Genomic DNA, 25962 nt, shown 5'->3' on the forward strand with positions numbered 1-25962 from the left:
CACTCATTGGTCAATACGCTGTGGGTGTATTTATGTGACCAATCATATATTATGGTATTGGGTGAAACCACACCATCGATACACACAGCACTGAAATGTCATTTACCACAAAGGTAAATCATTTTAAGTTACTAATTGCTTTCAAAAAACGACCAAAGTTATTTTCGAAATTAAATGGACAAAACTTACTATTTAAAAGTGTGTTTACTTGTGCGTTTGGTAATTTTGAAAGCAAGTTTTCAAACCTACAGATATTAGCCTATATTTATTTTTGGATATACTTTTCAATTATGGAAACACACCTTACCGTGTAATGTTAAGTACAAAAGTGATCAAACATGTAATTTATAGTTAATATAAGGAAATGGACCTTTCCTCTGATAAACATTTTTTTTCAATCATGCAACAACACATTCAATAGCATACATTATTGCTTTTGCTATAGCAATATAGAATATACGACTATATAGATTAGAAAAATAACCAGGTAGGTTATTATTTCTTTTAAATCAGTGTACTCTGTTTTATACATTAACAGTCAGCATTTGTAATGTGGAACTTGTATGGTAAACAGACAACCACTAGAGGGCAAACTTTTATTTTATAATCCAGTAAAATGTTTTCTCTGAGATTCAGGAGGTACTTTTTTAATCACAGGATTGACCAAACTGTTTCACCTTTAGCTGATCTGCTTTGCATTGGCTTATTGCGATATTCAATTGTGATACTTATATCAGAATAACATTGTTATTAATATATATTTTAACCCAGCAGACAGATTATGCACAACAGTGCAAAGCAGTATCATCTTTTTACAAAAGGTGGTTTTCCTCACGTCTTCCATCAGACAGTATTTCAAGAGTTTGTACTGTTATGTGACGGATACATTATGTCTTTGTCAGGATTTATGGCAAATTGCAACAACCGCAGTTTTGTCCTCAGTGACCCTGTCTGTTGCAGTGCCTTGTTGCTCCACCGCTTATCCCCGCCTCCTCCATCTCCAACACTCATCCTCACCCCACCCCATCTCTCCCTTGGCTGAGACTGGCTAGCTGGCACCATTATCAATTCCTTCTGTCAGCATGCCTGCAAAAAAAAGCTTACGTCACAGTCATTACTGGCTCTATAAAAGCCAGTGTAATGCAGATTCACTGTGCAGTCAACCCAGCTACATTCCTAGACATAGAGCAGCCTGTTTCTCGAGTCATGGCTTCCAGCGGCTTTGACCCTTACTTCCCTTCTACTTACAAGAGGAGGGTAGTTGTGCGCAGTGCAGGATATGGAGCTGGAGGAGGAATAGGATCAAGGTCTGCCTACTCCAGCCACTCCGCCCCAATAACTTCCTATGCATCTTCACGCAGAAGTTATCCAGCACACACCCGAGCTATTTCCAGCTACTCCTCCATGCTTTCTGCTCCAGAGTCTGCAGTTGCCACTGAAGTTCGCCTTGACCAAGCAGCCCAGGTCAGCTCTGAGTTCAAAGTACTGCGGACCCAGGAGAAGGCTGAGCTGCAGGACCTGAATGACCGCTTTGTAAACTTCATTGACAGGGTCCATGAACTGGAGCAGCAGAACAAGTTGCTGGAGACTGAACTCCTGCTGCTCAGGCAGAGGCAGGCGGAGCCGTCCAACATTCGGGCCCTGTATGAGCATGAACTCCGCCAGCTCCGTGCTGCTGTGGAAGAGGCCCGCCATGAGAAGCATGCAGCCCAGCACCACAGGGATGAGATGGAGAACGTGTTAGGTAACATGCAAAAGCGCTACGAGGAGGAAGTGCTTGGCAGAGAGGAAGCAGAGGGCAGGCTCATGGATGCCAGGAAGGGAGCAGATGAAGCTGCACTGGCCCGGGCTGAGCTGGAGAAAAGAGTTGGGATCCTGCTGGATGAGCTGGCCTTCCTGAAGCACCTCTGTGAGAGTGAGATAGCAGAGCTGCAGGCCCAAATACAATACAGCGCAGAGGTGTCAGTGGAGATGGAGGTCGCCAAACCCGACCTATCCGCTGCTCTCCGTGACATCCGAGCCCAATATGAGAAGCTGGCCCATCGCAACCTCCAATCAGCCGAAGAATGGTTCTGCAACAAGGTAAATGTGATGACAGTGGGCACTTCCCGCAACACAGAGGGTGCACGTAACGCCAAAGACGAGGCTGCAGAATACCGCCGGCTCCTCAAAGCCAGGACGCTGGAGATCGATGCCTGCCGTGAGATGAATCAAACTCTGGAAAACCAACTGCAGGAAGTGGAAGAGAAACAGAGCGCTGAGATCTCCGCTCTGCAGGTGAGTAACAGAATGACCCTGAAATAAAGGAGCAGGGCTGACAATATCCTTTCTATGATTAAAAAGATATAAGCACATTTATTTTTGCAATTGATGTGAGTCTTACTGCCAGTGTGACAAGTTATAGAGCATGCCATGATACCCAAAATATTAACAAAGATGCAATATTTTGCCATCCATGACTATAATGTGCTTTTTACTTTATCTTTTCTATTACAGGATGCGATAAGTCAACTGGAGGAAGAGTTGAGGGCAAACAAGAATGACATGGCTCGCTACATGAAAGATTACCAGGACCTCTTGAACGTGAAGATGGCCTTGGATATTGAGATTGCAGCCTACAGGTGAGTGTCTCATACACTTCCCAGGGTTTTGTATATTGTGCTGTAAGTGCGGGATTTAAATGAACAGCACCAACACCAATAATTCGGCATCTCATTCACTTGATGTGATGTGTGTGTCTTATTCTGTCAGGAAGCTCCTTGAAGGAGAAGAGAACCGTCTAAATGTGGCAGGACCGGGGTCCTTCCACGTTTACTCCCAATCCACGTACGCTGCTCCGTCCTACGGAAGAAGCCAGTTCTCCATGCCGTTTTCAGCCGCTTCAGCTTCAGCTCCGTACATGCTGAGCTCCCGCTTGTATACTTCATCGCTCTCCACAGAGGAGACAATATCCGCAAGCCAAGCACAGCAGGCGGAGGCCAGCCCTCCTCAAGAGGAGGAGGAGGAGGAGGTGAAGGAAGAGCAGGTGGAAGAGGAAGATAAGGAAGAAGTAGAGGAGAGGCAGGGAGAACAGAAGGAGGAGGAGGAGGAGGAGGAGGAGGAGGAGGCAGAGGAAGATCAGGGAGAAGAGGGGGAGGAAGAGGTGGAGGAGGCGGAAGAAAAGGGAAAACAAGAAGAGGAAGAAGCAGATGGAGAAGGTAAGTGTGGTCATTTTGTTTAGTTGATATATGTGTGTTGTAAATTAATTCTAACTTTTATCTCCCCCCCCTCCCCCACACACGGTTTTGGAAATGAAGAGGGTGAGGCAGAGGATGGAGAAAAAGAAGATGAGGAGGAAGGAGGAGAGGAGGACGCCAAGCAGCAAGAGGAAGAGGGTGACGACGAGGGTGAGAAGGAGGAAAAAGAAGCTGAAAAGCAAGAGGAGGTGGAGGCCAAAGAGAAAAACCCATAAATACAAAAGTTTAAATTGAAATGCTTTAAAAAAAAATACCTGCTAGCATTGCAGCAGAAGGATGTCTTCTCCGGTGCTCGAAATGTACAGAGATAGCTCTCTAATTCAAACCAAATTAAAATCAGAAGTCAACATGTTGGTGAACAAATGCTCTGTATGATCAACTTGAGTGACCAACAGCATGTATGCAAACTGTACCAGCTAAGAAATGAAACATTGTAAAAGCTTGATGATGATGATGAAGACAGGATGTGACAATAGTGTCTAGAGTAGAAATTCTGCTTTGAGGAGATGTGTAAGCAAACACCTGTGTGTGTTTTACTGTCACCAATACTGTACGCCTGTCTGTACTGTGTGTGCAATACCCAGTTTGAAATGCCTTACTTCAAGTCCTCACTTAGTGCTTTAAATCCATGATGTGCTGCGTTAAACTCCAATAAAGCCTTGAAGCCTTGTCAACCCAGAGCTGCCCCCAGGCTTTTCATTTGTACTTATAAATAGGAAGAGTTGCAATGACGTGTCAGAACAAATCATATTTAGCCCAGATAAACCCATTAGCAGAAAATTATATTGAATGTCTAAGCTCTGTGACTCACTTTCACAAGGGAGGACAGATAGTTTCACTTGCTAATTTCATTCAGAATGTTCCTTTCTCCCCAAAATGTTAATGAAGGTTAATGGGAAAAGTACATATGGCAGCCAAAGAGCCCTTGGTCCTATCCATATTAATACATCAGTCTACACTTGACTGGAAGGGAGGGCTGCAGCAAACCAGCAAAGTCAGCAAGTCTGGGTTGTTTGAGATTCTTTCAGCATAAGACACCGAGCCAAAAAGTATATCAGACAGGTTTGAGGTTTACATCTTCAACACGATCTGCCAATAAAACCTCATTAGATTTCTCTTGACTTCGCTAAACCACAGTCTAAGGAAGAATTGAGTTGCAGTTTTAAAAATTTGTTTTTTTATCTCAAGTCAGCAGGTCATCTCTGCCCTGATGTGCCTATACAGTCTCTGTGTGATCAGTGAGCTGACACCGGTGTTTTTCCTGCTGCCTCACCCTCATCCACATCACTGTCTATAAATCACTGAAACCTTTATGACTCAGCTAGTCTGCTGCACCAAAGAATCTGGCTAAGTATCAACACTCTAGCAGGACAGAGAGAGAGAGAGAGAGAGAGAGAGTGAGAGAGAGAGAGAGAGAGAGAGAGAATAGAAGGAGGAAGAGCAATTTCATTATTGTACTAGGGAGAGAGGTTGAGTAGAAATGGGGGGAGGGCGAAGCAGAAACATATCTTGCTGCACTAAACCTTGACAGAGGACAGACTGTTCTTTACCCAGAAAAGAGATGGAGAGATCAGGGGCTTCCTTAAGGCATCTGCAGAGATGCAATCCCCATCACACAAACACACACTTTCTGTCTCCTCTTCTCACACACACACACACACAGGAGTGGATGTGGAGTGGGAGCTTCTGTTTGATATGCTTAAGCTACTTTGAAATATTGCATCATCTTATAACTCTAACATATGCACATAACTTTTTCTACATGCCTTACATGTTCTGGCTCTGTTCTTGCCTGTGTCAAAGCAATGCCCTAAACTCCTATCTCCCCTCCTGCTTCACCCTCCTTGTCCTGAGTTTACCCCACCCTGAGCTAAACTACAGTATCCTCCTCCTTCTGTTGCTACAGTAAAACCAGAGCCAGTCCAAAGGAGCACTCAATTTAATCACCAGAAATTGCACTTTGCAATGAATTTGGATGCACTTACTCACAACACTCACTACTCAAAGAGACAGCAATACTGTAAATGTTTTCTTATTGATTAGAAGTACACTACTGATGTACTACTGGCTGCATTTTAACACACAAACCACCCTGCAGACAGAATACTGAAGTAGTGATAAAGCTCTTTACAATATATACTGTACAGTAAACCATCAGCAGGATATATATATATATATATATAGATACCCCATCAGGTGCTCATATTGTATCATTTGTGTCACATACAGCCAATGGAGGCTTGTGTGTGTGTGTGTGTGTGTGTGTGTGTGTGTGTGTGTGTGTGTGTGTGTGTGTGTGTGTGTGTGTGTGTGTGTGTGTGTGTGTGTGTGTGAGGGCATGGTGGGACACTGACCCATGGTAAATGTAGCACATCAGAGCAAAGCTGTATTGTTTTTTTATCACATTTCATCGTTTAGATATTGAGTTTCATCCCCTGTTTCATCTGTCACATTTATGGTGTGAACGGACTGGTATATAAATCTTATAACACCCTCTCCCTCTCGTGGGCATACACTATGTCAGAAGGGGGGGGAGGCCCATCACTGATGCTCACTGAGACCTCTCAGCTGTATAATGCTTTAATGGAAAACGAAGAGCTGAAGGTGCAGCAGGAGACATCGGCAGCAGCTCCTGTAAAAAGTTTCGGTATCGTCCAGTTACCCCCAAAACAGTGCTACGACTGTTTTTAATGTCATAGTCGGGTATAGAAACGACTTCTTGACATTTATCTATTACTATTTAACAGCGCATTGTCTAAAGGCTGGCTTGGTCGCAGAGTCATGAAACGTTGTCTACATAAGGAAATGAATATTGGCTTTCCATTACAACTAATGCATTGACTGCTTTGGACTCGATGTCAGAAATCTAATCTGCAAACCAGAGAAGCAACCACAACACTGGTTGTCATTTGCGTTTCTTCTCACATAATAACATTTCAGATTACAACCACATTGATGCTGAGGTGGAATGCTGCACCTTAGTGCACCCATAAGTACACACCTGCAGTTAAAAAACATATATTACAATCCCATTGAATACTGGGTGTGGGGGGGTGGAATCAGAAAGAGTTCATGCTTTCCACGTCTTTGAAACCCTGACGCTTGTCCTCCTGAGTATGTTTTTTTTCTTCTTAGAAGGGTGTGCACACTCCTCTCTAAGACCTCTCTAAGGCCCCGGTCCAGACAGTGAGGATAGTCTTGCTGCAGTCTGCCCATTGTCAGACAGCCACGCTTTGTCTCCACAAAGAAAAGGAAGTCTGAGATAAGAGTTGTGGCTCCCTCTGCTGATCTCGGAGAATCAACCTAATTAAAAGGGTCTGTCGAATGGGCCTTCACATTGGCCAGGAGGAAAGCAGACAGAGAGTATTTCATTAAAAAATGTGGCTCTCACACTCTAAAAATAGATAGACTACTCACTTCTCCTGGTGTACACATAGTTACAGTGTTCAGATGGCCTTGTGTGCCCACTCAGTGGCGTAAGGTAGTTACGACGGGCCCCAATACACACTATTGTGACGGGCCCTATTGCACGGTAGTTATGAAACACACACACACACACACACACACACACACACACACACACACACACACACACACACACACACACACAAAAACACACACACACACACACACACACAAGGCGTTCGGCTTGCATATGTGCTCAGTCTGTCTTGACATATTTTGTGCCTAAACTCGCTGATGTATCTCGTCTTGTAACATGAGCGAATATAGACTTGACGTTGGACAACGTCAACATAAATAAAACCCAGAAACCTATCGCATATGACAAAAATACCAAAGTAAATAAGAAATTATTAATTTCCGGTGTGCAAAATGTTCACCTTTCAGAGAAAAATGCTGTTTTGAATCCAAATGTGTGATTTGTGTGACTTGTGTCGATCAGATAAGGTTACCTATTTTTTTTAAGGTGCCCTGAACTGATGTGCCTTTGCGTGGGCATGTAAAGCAAACGCCACTGTTATTTATTTAATGTGAATTCTTTGAACACAGGGGTATTTCTGAGGTGGCAATCTGAATCACTGTCACACAAGTCACTCTCACTCTCTGCCCAACACAATGTTGGAGGGCCTGCTCTGTCTATGGTCCCCCACCCCTGAGCCCCATTGCAACCGCACTGCCTGCACTGTCTACTGTATATTTAAGCCCCTTTGCCCACTACAGCCGTACAAAGGATGCTTCAGTGAGTCAGAGGGAGACAAATGTGGGAGCCTCAGGGCACATTCATTTTCATGCATCACAACCTGGAAATGAGATGTTAGACTTGTGGATATAAATGTGCTGCTAACCCCTTACCTGCAGAAGACACACATTAACACTATATATATCCTGGTGTCATGTCTGTGTTTCTTCAGGCTTAGCTGCCAGTGAGCCCTTTCTGTGCAAAATAACATTGTATCTGGCCAGCCTGTACCTTTCTCAAGTCGGAAGATACATCACATGCTGAGTAAATGCACAAAAATTCACGTAGGTGTCAATATTAGTGCAGAAAAATATTGACAGCTTGCACCATTACACAGTGACCATGGTGAGACGCGACTGACGTCATGTGGCAAGAGCTAAAGAAACATGGCCTTTAGAAAGCATTCTGTAAAAAGTAGAAAAGTTTGGATATAACCTGCACCAAAAGCCAACTGCAAATCAACTTCTGGCCCCAGGATGTTCAGCCATTGTGCCCAGATAGTACATTGACCTATCTGCACAACATTGCAGGACTGGGCTATTACCTGATTCTGCTGCCAGACAGCCAGGTGGATGCTGAGGCCCAATTTGCCTCTGGCGTCATGCAGTCCTGGCAGTGGACCCATAAACCCATTAGGCCTTTTGTTTGCTTTTGTCTCAGGAACTGAACAGCCTCAGTGGGGGCTACGACCGGTGTTTAGAGCCCTACCACTCAGAAGTCTCTGAAGCAGTGCAGTTCCTCACATCATAGAAATCACAGTTCACTGACTTTAGTACAGACAACCGCTGAAGTCAGCCACATGGGAGTCTAGTTGGGTCATGCTTTATTCAAATAGTACAGTTCATACATATGGATGCATGATGTGCTTTCCATCTTTGTGCATCCCATAAAAATTAAACACACAGGGGCATACGCACTCAAGCATGTACACACACAAACTAATCAATGCTCTGGAGTGTAGGAAGGTGGATGGTAAATAGGGAGCACATGTATTATTATTATTATTATTATTATTATTATTATTTCAGCAGCAGCTGTCTGTCATGCTAAATGTTCATTCATAATGTGTCTGTTTGGTGACACACTGAGAAGCCCTTAGGCGAAGTAAACACACAGGATACCCTTGTTTGAGGACAAAAACAGTAGCTTCATATTGTTGTTATCTACAATAACGACAGCCCACTCTCACAACAGCACTTCTTCACTTTCATGCAGAAAGCGAGAGTGTGCACATGTGCGCCTGTTTCCATTTACCTCGCACAACAGCACATGGTCAGATGTTTTTTTTCCCTTCTTTTTACCACCATTACTAAAATGATGCACCTATGGGAGTTTTAATAGGAGGATGTCTGAAACATAGTACAATCTGATCTAAATTAGAAGATGTGAGGGGTTTGGGCTCTCCTGTGAAGACTGTCTACTCCTATTGCTTACAGAGCATTGAACTCGGGATGAACTCTAGAGTTCAACTCTGCTTGTCAAGCTGTCACACACACACTTATGTGAGGCATGCACACACTAACACACACTCAGACCAGCACACCTTCTGAATTTAATGACTCTTTTTGTATTCATTTTTTTTTCTTCTGGGAGGGAAAATTAAGCAATAGTTCCAAAGAGGTGAGAATTTAAAATGCCACAATGAAATGTGACACAATCTTGAGGTCTTGTCAGGGACAGTCTATTGTATGTAATAGCACAAAGCAGTCAGGTGATGGCAATATTGGATTCCTTTTTGCAGATTTGATTGTTTTTAACTTTTTTAATAGCCCAAAAGTGACTCTTCACATTTTATAAGAATTGTGTGAGATATTGCCAAAGGAATAAAGAGAATCAGAGGTGAAAAGGACATGAGCGGATTTGAAGCCCCGTTACAATAAATTCCAATAGTCAGCAGTAGGCACCTACAGTACAGCTCAGTCAGAAATAGGTCACAATAATCATGTGTAACAGCTCAAGCCATAACCTTGGAAATTCTACATATAGCGGCAAAATACATTTCTAGTACCTGGTTTTCAGTTTGAGCTCAGTCAATGTGTTTGAATCCTTAAGCTGTGTCAGGTTTGTAAACAAAAAGCAGAAAGAAAATACACTACTGGGTAAAAAAAAAAAAATCAAATTACATATTTATGCGTAACTTCACTTTAGTATTGTGTGGTGAAAGAGGACAATTTAAAAATGTTATTATCTGAAGGCCTTTTTTGTTTGGCCATTAAAAAGCCTCTCAATAGACTCTCAGTTGTCATATGTTCAAAAGCTTTGTCCTTTGTAAAATAATATACATAATTCAATAATAGCTTTCAACCAGACTGTGTAGTATTGTGTTAGTGCTAATTCACCACAAGCTGTGTTTTAAAGCACCCACAATGAACATCACCCTGTCAAAGGGAACAACAAAAGCAGTGGATAGCTGAACATTATTGACAGCACCATTTGGCTGACCAGTGGCTGCAGAAAACACACGCACGCACGCACGCACGCACGCACACACACACACAACACACACACACACACACACACACACACACACACACACACACACACACACACACACACACACACACACACACACCACATCATGGGCAAACAAAAAAGTCTAAATGGACTACCAGATCTCAGCCAGCAGCTGTAAATTACTTCACTGGACAGACAGGGAAGGAGGGTGGTGGGCGTTATTTGTGATATACTGGCAGTGTTATAATGACATTTAAATTAAAGTCAATAGCCTCATTGATAGAAAGGTTTAACACAATTTTGTTGGTCATACTTCCCTTTGATTTTCTAAACACTTACTTTAAATATAGCCATATGTGAGTAGGCATATGATTATGTCCCAGGTCTAGTTCATTTTTGCTCACTCAGAATACTAGGTCTCCTTTAAACCAGTCAATATGAGGAGCAGCAGCATGAGTTTGCAATTCAATCTCATTTTAAATTAAAAACAATAACTTGGTGATAACTTATTTATGACACATCAGTGATTCACAACTCTGTTTTCAATTAATTATTCTCACTGTCAAATGGTGTGCCAGTGGTTCTAAAACCGGGGCGCCGACACCGTCAGGAGTCCTTGAAGCAAAACGAGGGACAGGTCAGTCTCATTATAATTTCCCAGAATTCAATTTGAGTTCATTTGAGGATTGATGAGGAATAGCTACAACTATCGATTGACTGATGTCTAGGGCATAATAGCGAGATTCCTACAGACGAAACCCTTGATGAAATGAGTGGCTGTGGGGTAGCGTGGGCTCGTGTTGTTGTGGGGGGTAGCTAGTTATTGGAAGCTCGTGGTTCACGCCTATCCCATTCTCTCTTCTCCCAGCCGCGTGTGTGTGTGTGTGTGTGTGTGTGTGTGTGTGTGTGTGTGTGTGTGTGTGTGTGTGTGTGTGTGTGTGTGTGTGTGTGTGTGTGTCCTCCTCTCCCCTCTCCCCTCCCCGTTTACAAGTCATGGCGGAACTGTAGACCTCAGGACGAGCAGGAGTGCACCGCCCGTCCTCGTTTTAGCAATTGTATATAGTTTATTTATTTATTCATTCAGCTAACTTTACATCTTTCCCAGAAATGACCCGTTGGATTCCTACTAAAAAAGAGAAGTACGGAGTCGGTAAGTTCTCAAATGTGGCTACGTGTGTTTTGCTAGTGGAGAGCTCGCCGAGTAAACTCCCAACCAAACTATACTTCAAGGGAAAAGCGGATTGAAGTTGGGTAACAAGTTGTTGGCGAATTTGTTGTTGGTAGGCTAGTGCGTGGCGGGCGTCCACACTGTAGACTGTCCGGCAAACTTTTATTATCATTTGACAGAGTAGCCTACTCCATATTTATATTTACCCTCCTTGTTGTCGTCCCCTGGCACTCTAGATATTTGGTTGTAGCGAGAAATGACTTGTGTTACTGTAATAGGTGGTGAGGGAAAAAATGGAAAAGAGGCCAAGAGTTAAATGAGCATACCAGTCATTCCTTTACTTAACCACGCTGAGCTGACTTGTGGAAGTAGCAGTGAAATTAAATGAATCCCCACTTTGCTGGAAGGTCCCTTGAAGCTCCCCTAAAGCATTCCTGTAGGGCTCCACATGGGAATCTCTGCTGTGACTGTACTGTAGCCTATGCATGTCAGATAAGAGAACAGGATTAGCACAGACATTTGGGTTTGTCAGTTGTCGCTTGGCTACACTTACCCTACGCTATAGGGCTTAACTGTGTCTGTCTTTTGAGGCTATTAGACAGTTTTTTTTGTGTGTGTGTGTGTTCCTTTTCAAATTCACGGTTTTGCCATTTATGTGGTCTGCAATAAGGTGCGGCCCTGTCACAGTGCGTTTGTGGGCTTACCGTGCATGCACCCATGCTATCAGGTAGTCCTTCACGCCCTCAAGACAAATCAGCACTAACTACTAGGCTTCATAAGAAATGCATTTCAGTTTTACTGTAATGACTTATTGTCGCCACAGTTTGGCTGGTCTTTGGTTAACCTACTGACTCGCTGCTAGTTCTGCAGAGTTATGACACATAGGCTACAGAGAGTGTTTCCTGGTGTACCTACAGCAGATGCCTTTCACATGAGGAAAACGCTGCATGTGCGGACAAAGAATACACCTAGTGTGTGTATAGTCTTTCTGAAGTATGTGTAATTCAGAGCCCAGGACTGGAAACACCTTGCTTTAAAAGAAAGTGTTGTGTGCTCTGCAGTTGTTTTGACTAAAAACAAAACAATTTAAAGCAACAAATGCAGGTGGGTATTAAGTGCTCTGCTGCGCACTACCCACTTGGTTATATATGACCTTGTTTTAGCAGCTGATGTTGAGGAATTTCTTAGTGTTAATCCTTTTTAGATCCCTGTATTGCGTTCGAAAGTGTTGCTCTGCAAGATTGTGTAGACTGTGCCATTCTCCTCCGGCCATTCACCCCCAGAAAAGGGGGCAGGAGTCACTAACACTGTATTTAATCCTTAAAATGCCATCGGACACTGTACAAGGTCTCACAATATTAATCCGATTAGTCAACCCAGGCTGTGTCCAAATACAGGCAACTACATTTTGACATGAAAGAGGAGTCGCAAGATTTCTGATAATATCAATTATGTCAAGCTAGCTAACATGGAAATGTGGATAATATGGGGCTTAAGATATCACAATCTCCTATGGTGAATTTGTGACACCATGATAATAGGATAGCGTCTTCATTTTTACATCTCGTAGTGAGGCACTGCACTAGAGACTCAAATGAAGCATTGAAATCATTTTTTACCTTGTTTGCATCCATAATGACATCCTGTGGCTTTATTAGATTACAGGTAGTGGGCTCAATGACCAGCCATGTAAATACATGACTTTTTTTTTTTTAAACCCAAATATAGCTGGCCATTTTTATTGACAGCGTGAACAACATGACACATTTCTTGCCAACTAATGTAATGCCCTTACCAAATACCAATAATCCAGGAAGTTAAAGGGGAACTCCACTAACTTTAGACATCTGTTAAGTCTGGTAAAAGGTGTTGCGGAACATTGTTTGTGGAAAAAAAAAAGCTCTACAAAGCCAATTGTGGCTTCAGGAAACTGGCAAAAATGTAAAAAAAAAAAAAAGGTTTGTCGTTTGAGTCGGCGTCGGTTGGTGCTGAAGACTGCAAGTTTGAAAATGAAAACAAATCTGGGGAGTCCGAAAGAAGTGTGGTTAACAGACCTCTGTAGCCCTCTTCTCTTTGAAGCTTGGGCTCTGCTTGAGCCTAGCAGCTTGAGGCTACATTATCTGCTGCTAGAATAACACAACCCAATCCCTGACCAAACTGCCGGCAGTTGAGTTCTGGGTATGTAGGCACCAGGTTTTGAGAAGAAGGAAGAATATCTCTGGTTCTCCTGCTTCAATTTTGATCAATTTTAGTAATTTAAAAAAAAAGAAAAAAGAAAACGTACGTCATGAATCCGACAATGTTAGAGGGAATACAGTGCTAGATTGGTGGAGTGCTCTTTAAAGAGCCCTTCCAAAAATGTTTTTATACATATTAAAGTTCTTTGGGTTGAATAATAATTTGTGTCGGATAGGGTTTTTTCTACCCAGAAATTCAGTCAAACTAGTCAAAATCTTGTATATTAATATCTTGAATATGCAAATATGTTTTATTTCAAAAGTTAAAACGCTGCAAGATGTCTCCTACTTCACTGACGAGCACACTTTTGGGGTATGTGCACTGAGGCGTCAGGTGGTTTATCGGTGTTTTAAGGCCCCAATGTCTCCTTCCAGGCAGCGCTGCCTGGAACGCACTAGGATTAGACAATGGTTAGGGTTAGGGTTAGATGCCTTGAAGTCATCGGTCACAGCGCTGCCTGGAAGGAGACGTTGGGGGCTATCCAGGTGTCAATCACATTTGTGTAATATTGTTGGCATGGTTGGCTTTTAAACAAGTTGTGATGCCCTAAATTATGCTCACCAGTACACTTTGTTAACTTGGATCTAAGGTGAGCACACATGAATATGAAAACGGCAGCCTTATAGTGTTAAACTCTACACAGTGACGCTCAAACATCCAAGTTAAATAACAATAAGCAATACACACGTTTCAGTGGAGGGGGACTTTAATAGGCTATATCATTTGTTATAATGACTACATTTGATTCATCACAGCGAACCCCTGGAGTTTACATGTTGTGTGTTATTATATATGTATATTGTTCATTAATGTACTAATAATGTTTTACAATTGGTTACAAGCAGCACTACCTTTTAGCTTTCCTTAGGGAACTGCCATTCGAGCCACTGAAGTCGTAAAGGCTTGTGCTTGCACTCACTGTCGTCATGTGTACAGGTTTTTTTTCAAGTACTGAGCCACAACTTCCACTTTGTAGGGCTGTGCTCGATTGAAGAAATTCTTAGTCAGCTAACACTCATTCAATTGTATCGACTAATCGATTAGTTGATTTAATCGACAGATCTGTAAATCTGAGTGTCTGCGCAAAGAGTCATGCAAAAGCACCGCTTTAATTCTTGTGTTTGTGTGTATGTGCTCGTACGTTTCTTGGAAATAAGTCATTCAGCATGAAAAAAGCATCAAACATGACTAATCGACTAAAGAAATCTGTTTGACAAAGTTGACTAAGACCAAAACGACCGATTAGTCGACTCATCGACTAAGAGGGAGCAGCCCTACCACTTTGTAATATTATGCAATAAATAACCAAGAAGTTGTTTGGTCTGCAGGTGCTGCGTGGACATTGTATTAGCAAACCAAATATAAAGCTGTTGAATTTGCGGCCTCCATAGCTCGCTGTCTTACAATCAGTCTTACAATGTCATATCTGCCAGTGAGTGAAGTGTTCTCAGTTTTGATTGACTGATCAGATGGTCGGATGTTTAGTCACGCCTTTTTAAAACTCCGACTTTATTTCAGAGTAGTTCTTTAGCAACCTGGAGGAAGACATTGGTGCTTTTTTTTTTATCGGAGAAGGCAATTGTAATTTTCTTTGTAGCAGGGTTTTTAACTAGAATTAAAAGATGAGCCCATACTGGTCTAATTCCCTTCGGCCCTATTAGCTTTGAACTTGAGAATTATCTCTCTGATTTATGGATAACATATAAGGACTTATTAGCTGGAGCAGTTAAGAGCTACAGATCGTCTCCGGCTGTCTAGACGGTAGACGGAAATCGAAAGGCTTTTCTGCTGAGGCCTTTATGTTTTGAAATCTCCTGCCTGAGGAGAACTGGCTCTAAAACAAACCTTAATAGACTTGCTTTTACCTAATTCATTTTTCTTTTTTTTCTTCTTCTTTTTTTAGATATACTGTGTCGTTCCCTACTTTGGTAGCTTTGTAAGCTTGAAATACAAGTTTTATAAGACATATATGATACATCACTGGATGGTGGCTTACTAAAGACCTTTTGAATTCATAATAATAAATGTCTGTTTTTTTTAATCTAATACCTCTGTCTTTCATTGATTTTAAACTAAAATATTACCCTCTTTATTGTGAAGATTGTTTATGTATTTAATAGTTTGGGATGTAAAATGCTTTGCTTACAAGCTCCTTCTGTACAAGTGGAGTGTTTGTTAAATCAGAATCTGTTAGTCTAGCATGGCATGTGTCTGCCCCATGTCATGCTTTAAGATGTCATTTCTTGCATGTATTTGAATCGGAATGTATTAAGGGGACCTGTCGATCTGTATGTGCAAGGATCGGTTGCATCTTGCGTCATGTTGTTTGTGTTTGTTTTCATGGCCATAATAACTTGGACTAGTTTTACTCTTACACACAGCCAGTCAGCGAAAACAATGGCTTCTCATTGAAATGTGTTAGCTGTGATGAGCCGCCAGCAGCTGCTCAAACCTTTCAGCCGTGGTGTTCTTTAATTGTTGGCTAATCCACTTCTGTGATACGTCATTTAGAGTGAATCAGGCTGACTGGCTTTGATTTAACATTAGTATGCACATTAACTTGAACCTGCAGATTGAGGCTTTATTGGAATTTACAGCAGCGGCTTCAGACTCTGCATTTCAAGTGTAAGAGGAAGATAGTGTGTTTCTCAGAGTTGTACAGATGAGCTGTGCTGCCAAAGCCCATAACGTTGCCTTTAGTTCAGACTGCGTGGCATCACAACACGCTCAGCTGGGTGCCTGCCACTGGCATGTTGCCACGCTGTTGCCAGGCCCGGACACTGTGTCAAGTTGGTGAATGGACCATTGTCACTCTCGGCATGACCACAGGCAGATGTCATTTTTTTTTTTTTTTCAGTGCACGTTTTATTCGATATTGTTCCGGCTGCACAAATCATTTCCTGGTGATAATACGGTACTCTTTGTCAAGAGAATTTGCAGTGTGTCGGGAACATCTTTTGCGATCAATCCACACAGTATGTCACTGTGTTAGCTCCAAAGGCCTGAACTTTCTGTTCAAATCAAAGTGGGTTTATAAGGTCAGAACTTAGAGATACCAAAACTGTGATGTGAGGGAAAATTTCAACTTTGATTTAATGGGAGGGAAGAAAAAGAAAGTAAGAAAGGTGTCATTGGTATTTCAGTGTTTCTGAACCCATCAAGTTCCAGTGTTTGTTTTCCTTTTTGATGAGCGGATGAGGGATCTCACAGTGAGGCGTCATTCACAGATTGCGCAGATGATATCCTAACAACATCTCCGCCATTTGGGTCTAACCTAATATTTTAAGAGCCCCATGGGCTGGTTACATGGCCTGACAAGCCAGACCCACATCCAGATGTTGGGTCTGGGAACTCACCATTGGCAGGACTCAATCCGAGGGGCGGGATAAACGGTTGTATTTCAAATTCCCTCTGCACGCAATAGGATAGCGTTACAACCAGGCAGAGCAGCGAAGAAGGTAGCGAAGCTAGTTGATGGATTAAACTTTTGCCGTATCCGATCGGCAAAACACATTCCGAACACATCTTCCTTTTTTAAGAATGACTTCAGTGCCGTTCTTTGTTCTTTTCTCAAAGAAAAGCTGAACTCCAAGTCTTCCAGAAGACCGCTGCTCCCAGCAGCAGCAGCAGCCATAAGCCCGCCCACCGACTCTATACACGATGTGATTGGCCTGACTAGAGTTTGGTTTTTCCAGCTCGCAAGTCAACAGAGAGTTGCTAGACCCCCCCTGGCTGCAAATTACATTTGCTGCCGCTAGATTTCTAGGCTACTGGTTACACAAACGCAGTCTTAACCTAAAAACTAATCCGTGTGGGGAAGATAAGTCTATCTTGTGTGGAGGATGTCATGGAGAAATAAGGGTGCCACATTCACACAGTTTTGTCAAGTTTTGGTATTCAGACTAAGGTGTGATAAGCCGAGCCAGTTGAATCGTGCTGTGAAATCTAGCCTCCAGCAACAAGCATTATCACCATGCAAGTCAGGGCAGAGCTCTATCTGACTAGGAGAGTAGCTGCTCTTTATTGCTGCTCCCTCAAGTCATGACAAAGACCTTTGCTACAGTATTGTTTGCCAAGGTTTCTCTTTTGCTGTGTGTGTGTGTGTGTGTGTGTGTGTGTGTGTGTGTGTGTGTGTGTGTGTGTGTGTGTGTGTGTGTGTGTGTGTGTGTGTGTGTGTGTGTGTGTGTGTGTGTGTGTGTGTGTGTGTGTGTGTGTGTGTGTGTGTGTGTGCAGACGTATTCTTGTGTGATCCCTCCCATATGTGCCCTGGTTCAGGAGTTAAAAAGGAAAGACAGGAGTCTCCTCCAGGAAAGCGGTTAGGTTAATAACTGCGTGAAGGGAAGGGCTCACAGGTGAGCCGGTTGGCAGAAGCGCAACCTGCAGAGTGTAACTATTGACCAAGGGTCCGCAGTGCTTTCATGATATCAGAAATATAAAGGGCGTGATGCCATCGCCATTTTAGCTCCGCTCCTCCCCTTCTTTTTTTTCCACTACTCTGAAGCTACCTGATCCAGCACAGTCCATTTGCTGGAACGTTAAACACAGCCTCAGGACGTCAGTTTCAATTAAGAGTCGTCAAAATGCTTTAAAGGTTTGAGTCACGAGTATACAGCCTGCTGTTACAAAAAGCAGTCAGATAAAGGACTGCTAAGGAATAAATCAAAGGTCAAGATTGGTTACCTTTTCCTGGGAGAAACTGCAAACCTCTGATCCACAACTTTAAAAAAAAACAGACTTGCTCCTCTGTGCAATGAGTGATTGAAAAGGGATTTAGAGTTTTTCATAATTAACTTGACTCAAGTAGGAACAAAACTTGTGAGTCAAACTGTCGGCCAGAATCTTTCCTTTTTTTAAGATTATTTTTCTGGGCCTTTTATTGACAAGACAGCTGAGGACATGAAAGAGGAGAGAGAGGGGGGAATGACATGCAGCAAAGGGGCGCAGGTCGGAGTCGAACCCAGGCCCCCTGCACTGAGGAGTAAACCTCTATGTATGGGCGCCTGCTCTACCAGCTGAGCTATCCGGGCACCCAATCTCTCCTTTTCTAACAGTATTTATTGCATGTTGTGTGTGTTACTCCTATTGAAACAATCCTGCTTTGTCCTTCAGCAATCTACAACTATGAGCCCCGGGGTGAGCAGGAGCTGTGCCTGCAGGTGGGGGACACGGTGCACATACTCGAGAAATTGGAAGGTGAGCGTGCCTGAACGCACAGGCCCCGACTCATCCCTCTTCTCCTTCTCTAAAGCAAGCTGACACAGGAACTTAAATCAAAATGTTGAACTAACCGGTGCTTGATATGCAACGCATAACAATGTAAACGAGTCCGCCACGTTGTCATCACTCCTGTCTCGTTCACTGCCTCTCCCTCACTCTAACATGTGTCTCTGTTAATTAATATTTCTTCAGGCTGGTATAGGGGCTACACGCTACGCAAGAAATCACAGAGGGTAAGGGCATCATTAGCACTCTATTATCCTATACCCAATGCTGTGATGTGTATATACTGATTTTACCTCATTGTTTCCTCAGGGCATTTTCCCAGCTTCCTACATCCACTTAAAGGAGGCTTCGGTTGAGGGAACAGGGTGAGATCACATATCAGTAAACATATCATCATGGTGATAATCCACTTTGCTTTTGGTTTGCCCGCCCCGCCTTGTCATTTACCAATAACATAGCAGTGAACTTGTAATTACCGTAAGTAAAGATTATGTAATGCTTCTCTTGGCTGTGTAGGGAAACCATCCAACTATTTATCATGTATAGAAATGCACTTGAGTCCATCCAAATTAGGTGACATGATCTTTGAGTGATGGGCCACTTTTCCAATACCTTTTTATTATTCTCTCCTTGTGGCTGGTAGCCAGCAGGAAATAGTTATTCCAGCAGATATACCCCTGGTGCAGGAGCTCGGGGCTACTCTGAGGGAATGGGCACAGATATGGCACAAGCTCTACGTGGTATGTGTTGATCGCCTCTCTGTTTTTGAGTACACATAATCCTGGGCACTTCTCTGATTCTCCTTTTTTGTTTTGTTTCATACCTCTGAAGGGTGTACTGTTCTAAGTGTGTACATCTTTAACTGACAGGCGAACAAGACAACATTGTTCAGGGGTGTTCAGCAGATGGCCTACAGCCTCATCGAATATCGATCTCAGATAGTATCGGGAACGCTGCCTAAGGATGACCTCGTGGAACTCAAAAAGAAAGTCACAGCCAAGATTGATTATGGAAACCGGTAGGAACTTCTGCTGCCTTGTAGTACAACAATGAACTGCCTCGTGACATGACCACCATTGTGAAGTTTGATTTTGACTGTTAGATTTTCTCTGTAAAATCAACTGGCGCTGTTTGATCCTCCGTGCTGCTCAGGATTCTGGGGTTGGACCTGGTGGTGCGAGACGAAGCAGGAAACACCCTGGATCCTGACCGGACCAGTACGGTCAGCCTGTTCCGGGCACACGAGACCGCTTCCCGCAGTGTCGATGACAGGATACAAGAAGAAAAGGCATGATTTTAATTTGTTCATACTATCGCTCGTTATTTTCCTCAATAGTAGCTGTCTATTCAATTAATCTCTGTGTCCATGCACTGCCTGGGGCTTTGCTTTTCTGCAGACGCGGCAACAAAACCTGGAAATGAGGCGTCAGACCCTGTTCAGTACGGTGCACACCTACAGTCTACTCATGAACCTGAAGAACTTTGTATGCAACATTGGAGAGGATGCTGAGCTGCTCATGTCTCTGTATGATCCCGACCAGTCTGAATTCATCAGGTTTGCTCCTCACTTTTCTCTTAAAGCTGTGAGAGGCAGACTTAAAAAAAAAAAAACTAGAATTTGAAGTAGAGTGAGACCTCCTTCTACTGCAGCTCTCCCCTCTCTGTCCAGCCCCTCCCATCAGACGAACATGGGCATGCACCGGCTTCATACAGACACATTTATGACTACTAATCATTCATTTCATCCCGATGGCAATTCATTAACATGAACTTGAATTAGCCGCAGCCATGAGCTAGGATTAGCAGAAGGCTAAACTACCAGCTGGTCTGCTGCGTTTACGTGTGCTCCAGCATATCCTCGCTCGGATGGCAGCAGTAGGTGGTGCCGCGGCTTCGGCCTCTGGTCCTCGCAGCAGACTGCCATTTCCCTGCTTCCCATTCATTTCTATGGGAGCAGCCGTGCAATGCATTTTGGTAGCGTCGCGGGGACTTTGGAGAAGCGGGGTGTCGAGTCTCCTCATTTGCATAAAGTTGAATCCATCCAACTTGATGCAAATGAGGAGCGGCCGGCTCGGGTCGCTGCCTCTCAAAAGCTGACGCAAATCTTTCAAACTGACTGTCGATCTGAAATGAAGACCGATTTCAGCAACTGCATGGCCTATTTCTCACTTAAAATGTTTTCAGAAACACGTTTCGCTGAACTATTTTCGTAAAATACGAGATCTTATTCCAAACGAGCTGCCATTATGGTCGGTTTTGAAATTCGGGAGCAGCCAGCCTCACGTGACGAGTTCGTCCAATCAGCTGTAGCCACCGCGGTTGTAGGAGGGTGTATTTTCTTTGCCTGTCAGTGAAGAGAAACTGTTGGCAAGCTCACTAGCGTGCAGTGCTGGGAAGCAGGGGATCCCATCCATGAAAACAGCGCGTATGGACATGTACCATAAAGAGGAGACGCCGAAGGCTGTGTGAGAGGAAACGTAAACACGACAAACGAGCCGGTGTTCGTGTTATCGCTTGGGGCTAACCCGAGCAGAACAGCTCTTCTGACTGTTTTCACAGCAAATATCCGCTCCCTGGACAATAAACTGGACTACTTCTAAACTGGACTACAACTGTACTAGTGTGTACCTATATGTACTGCATATAGATGGATGACAATAATGTCTCCTATCTAATAGTTTAGCCTTGAATTACCTGCAGCCCATAGCCTTAGGCTACAGCAAACAAAACTGCGCGCTTCTGCATTTGCCAAACAGCCAATAGAAATACCATCTACGAAATGACCTGCAATTGGCCAAAGTCACCTGTGATGGCTAGGTTTACTAAATCCTGAAAACAGAGCCAGGGAGGAGGTGCAGAAGTGTAGTTTTCTCTCAGAACACTTGAATTACAATATGCTGAAAGATTATTATGAATGTATTGCCCAATGGCACAAAACCGTAACTACCTACTGCAGCTCTAATTTCACAATTAAGTATCAAGCTGAAGTTGTTTGTCAATTTGGGTTCATTGAATTGTAATGTGACATGGAAAAGTAGAGCTTGTTCCAGCATGATAAAAAGATAATCACAAATCTTCGCATTGCAATGTGTCTTAATATGAGCGTAATTGATATTGATGTACCTTCCAAGTCAGACATATAACATTAATAACAATTAATAAAATATCTCATTTTAGTTTTGCAAATGAACTACCAATATCACTGCTACTTTGTCAATTATTAAGAAATATAATAAGTTATACTATGGCTGTAGAATAATAATTGCTTAAGGTTGTGCATGATTGTCCCATAACTCTGCCCAGCGCTAATGTAGCGGCTTCAGCAATGTTTTAAATGAATACTCTGGCTGGAAGGATACTAGTTCCAGGTATTAATGAAGCTGCCGCACCTTCTGCTTGCTGGTGTAGAAAACTAACGGCTCTATTCTAAGCTTGGCAAAAATGGTGCCAGCATAAATTATGGAAGTGATTTGAAAGAAGCTCTGAAAAGAAAAGTCAAAGTGACTGCAAAGTAAGTTAATCTTCGTGAATGTTAATAGTGCGAATATTAGTCCCCTCCAGCTCCTTCTGGATGATTGTGCAGCTGTTCCTGACCTTTTACCCCTCTGAAGAGAGGACAGTAGGCCTTTTATAACAGCAAACATTTGAATTTTTCATAGCGGAACGTTATATAGGAACTTATACCATTAAGGATGTCTGTGTTCCTTTTTAGTAATGCTAGTAAGCCAAGCCTTTCTGCCATTACCTGTGTTTGGCAAGTCGCATTGTCTGCTATGAGAATGATCGATATACTCTCACATTATAGCTTTTCAAAATATGCTAGCATCTTAGAATTGTTTTGACACTTTGGATTGTATCTGGTAGGACAGATTAAAATAATGCAAGGTTTTTACGTTGGTTATTTTCTTTTTTGCTATTTCTCCCGATGCCTTTAGATAATTTGATATCTAACTGTGATTCTCATTTAAATTCATGCAGTGAGAACTTCCTGGTGCGCTGGGACAGTATGGGGATGCCTAAAGAAATTGAAAAACTCAACAACCTGCCAGCTCTATTCACGGTAACTGAATCCCAACCCACTTGACTGTATTCCCTTTTGCTTCGGATTTAAACACTCCAAACGCTGCCTGCAATCTGTGACAAAGAGGACAATTTGCTCCTGGGTCCCTCTTAATTTGCTGGAAGTTTCGCTGAATGGCTCACATTCACGGTACATCTTTAAACATTTGAATACATTTGCCTCCATTATGTTGCTGCAGTTTGTGTTAATGACACGGTCAGCGGTTTCTTGCAAACAAGTTGTTGTGTTAACCTGCATGTGTGCCACTAGGAAATAGTGGGTCAGAATGTGATAAACACCACATTCATCAAGACAAAGAGCTGACATTTTATCATTGTATTTACTTCCTTTTAAAGTACACAAGTTAAGACTCCTTTGACTTGAATAATCTCCAGAAGAAAAAAAGAAACGCATAAAGAAAAAACGACATTTTTGAGGGTTTTACTGCATGCTTTCATCCTGTAATATTTGCCATCTGGTCTGCAGCTAAAGTCACATGAATGCACATAATAACAGGCTAGTGATACGTACGGTCCACTGCCCTTTGTATGTAATGCACCTTATGACTTAATATGCTATAATAAATCTTCTATATGGTTATTCCTGGTGTCCAGGACCTGAGCAGCAGTGACTTGATGAGGCTGCGACTCTTCCTGGTGTGTCAGATCATCAGAGTGGGCAGCATGGAGCTCAAAGAGGGCAAGAAACAGACGGGAGGACTGAGGAGACCGTTTGGTGTGGCTGGTGAGCTACTTTTCAAATGTCCTAATATTTGCTTAGGCAATACAAAAGTCACCTCAACAACAACAAAATGAATAAATCCTTATTTGCATGAATAGTTCTGTCGAGGTGTAAAAATGAAGGATCCGTGTGCTGAATGAAATGGAAACACCTGCTCGCTGACCTAGAAAGTGCCTCCACTCTGCCTTGGCAAAGGAGTCGGCGGAAATTGGTTTAGCACCCGTCCTTTTGTTTTTGGCCAGATGATTGGTGGATTTGATGAGGAATTGATGAGGAATGGTTTCCTCTGGTGTTCCAGCAAATGGACTGAAACCAGAAATTCAGAAAGAATGTTTCACTCAGAAGTCACATTGTTCATAGCCAGGAGAAAAAACAAAAAAAAACAATCACTTTAGGAAACAAGCTTGGCGGAATGAACAATTCCGAAGCATTTGCTAGCTGGAGACCGAGAACCCTCAATCTGTTTCACTATGCTGGCTGTGTGCCGTGCCAAGGCAACAGGTGAGTGAGATCCAACACCTGGCTCAGCTTCTGTTTTAGAAGTAGAAAAGTTATAGTAAGTGAATTAACTTCTAAAACTAATTAAACTCCTACTTTGCTTTCAAACAACTGCATTGCATCTGGTATCTTGGCTTATCCTGGGCTAACTGTGACGCTTCCTTTGTCGTTGCAGTGATGGACATTACAGATATCGCCCATGGCAAAACAGACGATGAGGACAAACAGCATTTCATTCCCTTTCAGCAGTGAGTCTTCTTGACGTTGTCACACTTCTTACACGGTTAACCTGCTCAACCTTATTTTCTAACATCACCTAGTAATAACTGAAAAGAATTGGAATAGGACCCGAGTCATATTTGCTTACTGTGTTCAATTACATCTTTTTCGAGCATGCAATTCAACTTTTCCTATGTTGCATTTCATGGACAAATATAGCAAAAGTTTTAGCAATCCAGAGTATTAGCTCTTCTCAAAGACGGGCCTCAAGGCCATGTTTTCATAGCACATAGAATTGGCAGGGGGGGTTCCTAGATGGAATAGCCCCAAAAATAGCTTGATTAATTCTTGACATCTAACCCAATTTTCCTGACGCTTTAGATCTTTGTGGAACGTCAAGGATATAGACTCAGGTCACTGTGACCTCATAATGTTCTGCAAAAGCACTTTTCAATTCATTATTTAACGCTATAACTCATATGATTGTGACCATATTTCACATTTGATCGGAGACTGAATAAGTGACTCTAATCTTCGGTGCCCACCTCGAAACTGTGGTGATTGTATGGATCTCCCGGGTTGAAGGTGTGTGTGTGTGTGTGTGTGTGTGTGTGTGTGTGTGTGTGTGTGTGTGTGTGTGTGTGTGTGTGTGTGTGTGTGTGTGTGTGTGTGTGTGTGTGTGTGTGTGTGTGTGTGTGTGTGTGTGTGTGTGTGTGTGTGTGTGTGTGTGTGTGTAGCACACACGTTTTAGAATGTGTGGCTTCTTTGCAGCAGCATCCATATTTGAAGCATTGTCTACGGTCATGGCTACTACTCCCTGTGGGTTCTTTCCAGTTCCTCTGGTAGCCCCCCCACCAGCTCATTGGTTTAGCCGATATTGAGTTTCAGGTGATTGTCGTTGCACCATGTGACAAAGCTCTCTGTCAGTCATCTGTAAAAATAGTCTTTATGTGAAGACGGCATGTTTCTCACTGGAAATGATTCACTTTCAATATAGTGATAGCTTCCATTTGTAATCTGGAAAACCTGCATTTATCTAACTATACACTGTTGTACATACAGTAATTAATCTCTATTGTCTACATAACTGCACAGAATACTTTACTCAACCTGCACTTTGGTATTTAATGCTTCTTTTGCACTTCTGGTTGGATGTCAACTGCATTGCATTGGCTCTGTACCTGTACTCTGCTAAATGACAATAAAGTTGAAGTTAATTTTGCCACAAAACAAAGTCTTCACTACATATATTATTATATGACGTGATGTATACTGCAACTGGACTGGTAGGCAGAGGCATGGAACCGCAAGGCAGTAATTCTAGTTTTCACCTGTAATACAGAAGCCTTTTCTATCTTGAGGGCTTTATACTAATCCAGACTAAAGTTTCTGATTGCACATATGTGAGGTTTCCTCTGTAAAAGTGACTGAACGTTTCATGGACATGCAATTCTCTGCTCCTTAATAAATGCTAGCTCTCCAAATGTGTTCTTTACAAAAGACACATTGTACCACAGAACAACCTGTTAAGCTTCCCAGCCTTGAAAATTGAATTTATGTTTCATTAACACGGAGTGACATTTTTGCCACTCGTAATCATGAACTGGATGATTACAAATTAATAACACAAAGGTGGTTTAAATGGGGTTTCCAATGAACAATGGGAAAAAAGTATATATTTCTAAGATTGAAATAACATAAGGTTTTTTTTCTCAGTTGCTTAAGCACATTTTCCGAAACATGGTTTCAAAACATAAAAAAACTAAAAAACATCCACGCAGTGCAGTACAATACTTAATTTGGCAGTCAGAGCATTTAACATGCGAGTCAGAAGTAAATAATATCAGCAGGTTTATTGCTGGCCCTGAAATGGCATGCCCCTTTATCACCGCTTAAAGGTGCTGTAGGTAGGATTGTGAAGATC

General features: G+C 42.6%; 2 protein-coding genes across 2 annotated transcripts in view; both read left to right on the plus strand.

The window, feature by feature from the left end:
- The first annotated feature begins 79 nt into the window (after positions 1-79).
- Positions 80-3914, plus strand: LOC120560154 (neurofilament light polypeptide-like). The gene is made up of 5 exons (XM_039802356.1): positions 80-113; positions 961-2277; positions 2497-2621; positions 2752-3197; positions 3297-3914. Exons 1-5 carry the CDS (start codon positions 96-98, stop codon positions 3449-3451), a joined length of 2061 nt encoding a protein of 686 aa, XP_039658290.1. The 5' UTR covers positions 80-95; the 3' UTR covers positions 3452-3914.
- A 6934-nt stretch (positions 3915-10848) lies between these two features.
- dock5 (dedicator of cytokinesis 5) overlaps positions 10849-25962 on the plus strand; it is a 36497-nt gene continuing 21383 nt past the window's right edge. Inside the window, 11 exon segments of the mRNA XM_039803547.1 lie at positions 10849-11041; positions 18407-18490; positions 18707-18747; positions 18830-18885; positions 19164-19260; positions 19390-19538; positions 19673-19808; positions 19918-20075; positions 22499-22580; positions 23195-23324; positions 23995-24067. Of these exon segments, the coding sequence (XP_039659481.1) occupies positions 10999-11041; positions 18407-18490; positions 18707-18747; positions 18830-18885; positions 19164-19260; positions 19390-19538; positions 19673-19808; positions 19918-20075; positions 22499-22580; positions 23195-23324; positions 23995-24067 (1049 nt within the window). The 5' untranslated portion in view covers positions 10849-10998.

This window comes from Perca fluviatilis, chromosome 6, assembly GCF_010015445.1.
Source record: "Perca fluviatilis chromosome 6, GENO_Pfluv_1.0, whole genome shotgun sequence".
NCBI lineage: Eukaryota > Metazoa > Chordata > Actinopteri > Perciformes > Percidae > Perca > Perca fluviatilis.

What these genes read in the sequence shown, in the direction of transcription:
- LOC120560154 (XM_039802356.1), top strand. An exon ending in CTGAGATCTCCGCTCTGCAG is followed by an intron (nt 2,278 to 2,496) that starts GTGAGTAACAGA and finishes TTTCTATTACAG; the next exon opens with GATGCGATAAGTCAACTGGA. An exon ending in GGAAGAAGCAGATGGAGAAG is followed by an intron (nt 3,198 to 3,296) that starts GTAAGTGTGGTC and finishes TTGGAAATGAAG; the next exon opens with AGGGTGAGGCAGAGGATGGA.